This window comes from Thamnophis sirtalis, unplaced genomic scaffold (assembly GCF_051295495.1).
Source record: "Thamnophis sirtalis isolate CommonGarterSnake01/CBP01778 unplaced genomic scaffold, rThaSir2_p1.2 scaffold_5, whole genome shotgun sequence".
Taxonomy (NCBI): Eukaryota; Metazoa; Chordata; class Lepidosauria; order Squamata; family Natricidae; genus Thamnophis; species Thamnophis sirtalis.
Genome location: NW_028261385.1, coordinates 7,195,508 through 7,201,507, shown reverse-complemented (window position 1 = coordinate 7,201,507; position 6,000 = coordinate 7,195,508). Strand labels below are relative to the sequence as shown.

Below are 6,000 nucleotides of genomic sequence, written 5' to 3'. Positions count from 1 at the left end.
TTTTACGGTGATTCTCCTCCTACCTGTTGGATCGGTCACAGTTTGTGTTGACTGCAGGGCAGGGATTAACCCCGAGGCGCATCACTTGTGGAATGCCCCAGGGGGTTAGTTCTCTAACCCCTCCTGTTCAACATATATATGAAACTGCTGGGTGAGATCACCCATGATTTTGGGGTACGCTATCATCAATATGGTGATGATACCCAATTTTTCATCTCTACCCTAAACCACCCAAAGGATGCCCTCGATGTGATGTCCCGATGCCTGGAGGCTGTGCGGATCTGGATGGGGAGAAACAGGCTCAAGCTCAATCCCTCCAAGACGGAGTGGCTGTGGTTTCTGTCATCCCGATTTCTGCATCTTGTTCCATCTTTGATGATAGGGGGAGACATTTTAGCCCCCTCAGAGAGGGCCCGCAATCTGGGAGTCTTCCTGGATACATGGCTTAGTTTAGAAGAACACCTGACAGCTGTGACCAAGGGGGCCTTTTACCAGGTTCGCCTGGTACGTCAGTTGCGCCCCTTCCTGGATAAGGATGCTCTGTGCACAGTCACTCATGCCCTCGTCCTTTCTCGCCTGGATTGCGGTAATGCTCTCTACATGGGGCTGCCCTTGAAGAGCACCTGGAGGCTTCAGCTGGTCCAGAATCCGGTTGTCCTCTGGGTGCGATTCAAGGTATTAATTGTGACTTTTAAAGCCCTCCATGGCTTTGGCCCAGGGTACCTGCGAGACCACCTACTGCCACCAGTAGCATCCCACCATCCAGTGTGATCCCACAGAGTTGGCCTCCTCAGGGTGCCGTCAGCCAGACAGTGTCGGCTAGCGACCCTCAGGGGGAGAGCCTTCTCTGTGGGAGCACCTTTCCTCTGGAATGAGCTGCCCCTGGAGCTTCGTATAACCCCGACTTCTGGTCCTTCCGAAGCACCCTAAAAAGTTGGCTTTTCCAGCAAGCCAGCCTGGCCTGAATCAAAATAAAATAAATGAATGATCATTGTTAATTTAAATGTAATTTTTAAAATGTTATTGTTAATCTTAATTGGGTTGTTTTGGGATACTCTTATCTAATTTTCTTTTTAACTTTTATAATATGTGTTTTTTTAATGTTGTACGCCGCCCTGAGTCCTTTGGGAGAAGGGTGGCATATAAATCCAATAAACAACAAACAACAACAGACAGATGCCAACCCGTCTTGAATCTAAGACCTACAAGAGAACCATCCTCCTGTTCCACCGTATGGCCCTGAATGCTGCGCAGCAACAGGAGGGAGCAAAAGCTCTCTCCATGCCATGGAAATGCTATTGCTCCCTTGGATATCAGGCACCTCCCTTCCTGAGAACATCACACATTACACCATTCAACCACATTTTGGTGTGGCACCAATTACAGAGAAGATGAGAGAAGTCCCGACTCCGCTGATAAGGACACGTCCCGAGGAGAGCCTTGGCCGAGGCTGCCTACCAACTGGAAGTCAATGATTGGTGACCTTGTGGGCATCCAAAACACTGATGATGTTCCCTGGTTGGGCCATGAAACGTCTGCAAGAAAACAACCAAGCTCAGAGAGCATCAAGGACCCCATAGTCCTCACCATCATCCCCCTCCCTCGTCTTTCCTCCCCTCCCTCCTTCCTCCTCCCCTTCCTCCCCTTCTTCTCCTCCACTCTGAAAACCTTGTACTCCCTTGCAGTACTGACAATGTTCCCTATGTCAGGGTTCCGACCGATGAACTAATTCAGTGGTTCTCTACCTTCCCAATGCCGCGACCCTTTAATACAGTTCCTCATGTTGTGGTGACCCCCAACCATAAAATTGGTGTCTTGGTTCCTAAGACCATAGAAAATATTCCGATGGTCTTAGGCGACCCCTGTGAAAGGGTCAAAGGGTCCCAACCCACAGGGTGAGAACCACTGCCCTAAGTAAATCATGGGCCTCAACCAAACCTTCAAAAGAAATCCAGTTGTTTATTAGGAGCTTCATATTTGCCCCATCCAAGTGGAGCCAAATCTGGCCTCACTTTTTGCGGCGTTAGCTCTGACCCTGTTTCCCCCTCCCCCAAGGTGGGTCATCAGTCACATTCCCCAACGAAGCAATTTCGCAGGTTGTAAAAGTCCCTCCCTCCGGCCACTGTAGGTCCCCCTGGAGATGACCCTGACGAGGCTGCTGGAATGTGCTTTATTTTGACTTAAGAGCCAAGGTGGCGCAGTGGTTAAATGCAGCACTGCAGGCTACTGCTAGATCAGCAGGTCAGCGGTTCAAATCTCACCAGCTCAGGGTTGACTCAGCCTTCCATCCTTCCGAGGTGGGTAAAATGAGGACCCAGATTGTTGGGGGCAATATGCTGACTCTCTGTAAACCGCTTAGAGAGGCCTGAAAGGCCTATGAAGCAGTATATAAGTCTACTGCTATTGCTATTGCTATTGCTATTAAATGCATACATGTCTGCCACACCTATTCATCTCCGCCCCGCCCCCTTATCCCCCAGAGCTAGGGTGGGGCTTTGCTAGCAGCGGTGCCTCTTCCGTCCCATAGATTTCCACTGCTCTCCTCTCCTCTGCATTCTGGGCTTCCACGTGGCAGGCACTGAGCCCAGCTGTTCCTCCTCTTCCTCATCAGCCACCTCTAGACGGTTGAGGGCTCTAGATGGCTGGGGACGGTTGAGTCTCCATCTGAAGGGTGATGGACAGCTCAAGCTCTGCCTCCCACCCTTCTCTCCCCCTCTCCCTCTCCCTCTCTCTCTGCCAGCTCCATTCCGTCTTCCCCCTCGGATCTCCTAGGTTGCTTCAATGCTGACACTGACTCCCACCAGTCAGTGACTGGTGACCTTGTGGGCATCCAAAACAGGGATGGCAAGAGGCCATCAACAAAGATATGGAAGCCGCAGGCCTGCAACTAGGAGACGCAGGTGACGGTATAAAGTGGCGTTCAATGATGCAAAAACCAGACCCTGCACCTGTGGGAATACGCTAGGAAGAAGAAGATGGGGCCCTTGGTGCTTCCTGAACTTGGTTGTTTAGTTGCACACATTTCATGACCCAACTACATCATCAGTGCTGGTGAGTGTGTGATGTTTGCTCTCTGCTTATTTAGGGCAAGCTATTGTGTATAAACAGAGAGGAAACTTCACTCCCTTCTAGCTCTGATTATGTTTCCTAGTTGGGCCATGAAACGTCTGCAAGAAAACCCTTCTTCTCCTCCACTCTGAAAACCTTGTACTCCCTTGTACTACTGACAATGTTCCCTATGTGAGGGATGCCCGAATTAATCATGAGCCTCAACCCAACCTTCAAAAGAAACCCAGTTGTTTATTAGGAGCTTCATATCCACCCCATCCAATTGGAGCCAACTCTGACCTCACTTTTTGCGGCGTTAGCTCTGACCCTGTTTCCCCCTCCCCCAAGGTGGGTCATCAGTCACATTCCCCAACTAAGCAATTTCGCAGGTTGTAGATGGTGATAAATCAAGGACTACCAACCTCTGGAGACAGGTTGTTTCCTGGCCATTCCAGACAGAGGAAGAAAATCCAAGCTCTTCATCTCACCATTTGTGGCAGAGCTTTTCCTTCTGTTCCTCTCAAAAGCTCTCTCGGCTCCAGCTGATACAATCCAGATGGGCTTCATGTCTGTCCCAGCTAGAAAAGTCAAATCAATGATCCGATGCACCCTGAGGCAGAAGGGAGACCAACCCTCCCCTTGGAAACACAGAAAAACCTCTTCCTTCCTCTGCTCCTTCACTTCCTAAGAGCCGAGGTGGCGCAGTGGTTAAATGCAGCACTGCAGGCTACTTCAGCTGACTGCAGTTCAGCAGTTCAGCTGTTCAAATCTCACCGGCTCAAGGTTGACTCAGCCTTCCATCCTTCCGAGGTGGGTAAAATGAGGACCCGGATTGTTGTTGGGGGCGATATGCTGACTCTGTAAACTGCTTAGAGAGGGCTGAAAGCCCTATGAAGCGGTATATAAGTCTAACTGCTATTGCTATTCCTCACAACTTCTTTTTTGTTGTCCTTGTTGTCGTTGTTTTCAAAGCAGGTTTCTGCAGACCACAAAGTCACCAGGGGGAAAATGAGCGGATTGCAGCCCACCAGCGAGAAGCCTTCAATGCAACAAAGCGATTCCCACTCCTTGGCTAAAGACAAGGTAAATGTGCTGAGCTTTTCCCCTTTTTAGGACGGCAGTTGTCTTAGACAAAGGTCAGAAGAGGACAACTTGCCTTGGCCAACTCCCCACTGCCCACGAGTCACGGCCGACTAGCCACGGGTTAATTTAACAGTTTCATTCTTTCCAATAATGTTAAAAATCATTTTAACGTTTGTCGTTTCATTTTGTCTCTCCTTTGGCATCCTTTCTTTGATGCTTATGTTCCACATTTCTTCGATGTTAGACAGAAAAATGAATATTAGAATTACGGACTTGGAAGGGGGCCTCGGAGATCTTCTAGTCCAACCCCTTGCTCAAGCAGAAAACCCTTTTCCATTTCAGGCAAATGGTTGTCCAATCTCAACTTAAAAGCCTCAAGTGATGCAGCACCTACAACCTCTGGAGCCAAACTGTTCTACTGGTTAATTGTTCTCACTGTTAGAAAGTTCCTCCTTAGTTCTAGGTTGGTTCTCTCCTTGATTAGTCACAGACTAACATAATAAGAGAGTTGGAAGGGACCCCCGAGGTCTTCTAGTCCAACTTTCTGCTCAAGGAGGAAACCCTCTACCCTTTAAGGCAAATGGTTGTCCAATCTTTTCTTAAAAATCTCTAGTGAAGAAGCATCCACAACTTCTGGAGGCAAACTGTTCCAGTGGTTAATTGTCTTCATTGTTAGGAAGTTGCTCCTTGGTTCTTCTTGATTAGTCACAGAATAACATAATAAGAGAGTTGGAAGGGACCCAGGATATCTTCTACTAAGATCTTCTACTAAGAAGTTTCTACTTAGTTTTAGGTTGGTTCTCTCCTTGATAAGTTTCCATCTGTTGCTTCTCGTCCTGACTTCCGGTCCCTTGGAGAATAGGTTGACTCCCTCTTCTTTGGGGCCACCTCTGAGATATTGGAACACTGCTATTAGTGTAACTCTTATTCCCTGCCCATGGCGAGTAAGCCATGCTTAGTTGGAAATGGCTCTGTGCTTCACCACACTTGCTCCTTTTCTGATCATCCATGTGCTTCCTTTTCCTGGATGATGGGTGGAGCTCCCTCAGACTCACAAACTCTTTTTCCAACCTTCAGATAAACCTGTACAAATATTATGGCCTAAAATTGAGGAATACCAAGCAGAAGGACCTTGTGAAAGATCACCTCAAGAAGCTTCTGGCAATCTCATTTGCAGACGAGACAGACAGAGAGGTGAGTGGGAGTGGGCTGCCTGTGGGGGCTGAGACCTCCAACTTTGTGGGGTCCTTGGTGCTCTCCGAGCTTGGTTACAAGAAATGTAGACCTTTCGCGACCCAACTAGGTCATTTCATCAGTTCTAGAAGGGAACAAGTTTTGAAGAGGGGAAGTGAAGAGAGGAGAAGGGAATATCAGAGGAGGAGAGGGAGGAGTGGGAAGAGGAGGAGGGAGGAGGGAGGAGAGGAAGAAGAGGAAGGAGGGAAGGAGGAAGAAAACTGTGGGGTTTTTGGAGGAGGAGGAAGAAGACTGTGGGGTCCTTGGTGTTCTCTGTGCTTGGTTGCTTTCTTGCAGACATTTTATTACCCAGTTAGGTAATTCCATCAGTGGTAGAAGGGCCTGGGGTTTGCAAAGAGGAGGAGGAGGAGAAAGAGGAAGATTAAAAAAAGAAAATGCAAATGTCCTAATTTGCAAGCATTGCTTTGCCTAGGGAATCTCAGAGGCCATCCACCTTGCTGCATTCCATCATCTTCCAGAAATCCTCTTGGTCCTCAGGGAAGTCGGTAACATCGCACAGCCCAAGCTACTATCTCTCTTGGAAGGCTCCCATGAGGTAAGATCAGGGATGGGGTTCCAAGGTCCAAAACTCAGTAGAGAAGAAGGCTGGGGGATTCTGGGAAGGAAAGTCCTAGA

General features: G+C 48.7%; 1 protein-coding gene across 1 annotated transcript in view; it reads left to right on the top strand.

Moving 5' to 3' along the window:
- Nucleotides 1–6,000, top strand: part of LOC148045269 (maestro heat-like repeat-containing protein family member 7) — a 30,201-nt gene that overhangs the window by 1,601 nt on the left and 22,600 nt on the right. Inside the window, exons 3-5 of the mRNA XM_087715335.1 lie at nt 4,024–4,131; nt 5,209–5,325; nt 5,798–5,920. Coding sequence (XP_087571461.1) covers nt 4,024–4,131; nt 5,209–5,325; nt 5,798–5,920 — 348 coding nt within the window. The remainder of the gene's footprint in view (nt 1–4,023; nt 4,132–5,208; nt 5,326–5,797; nt 5,921–6,000) is intronic.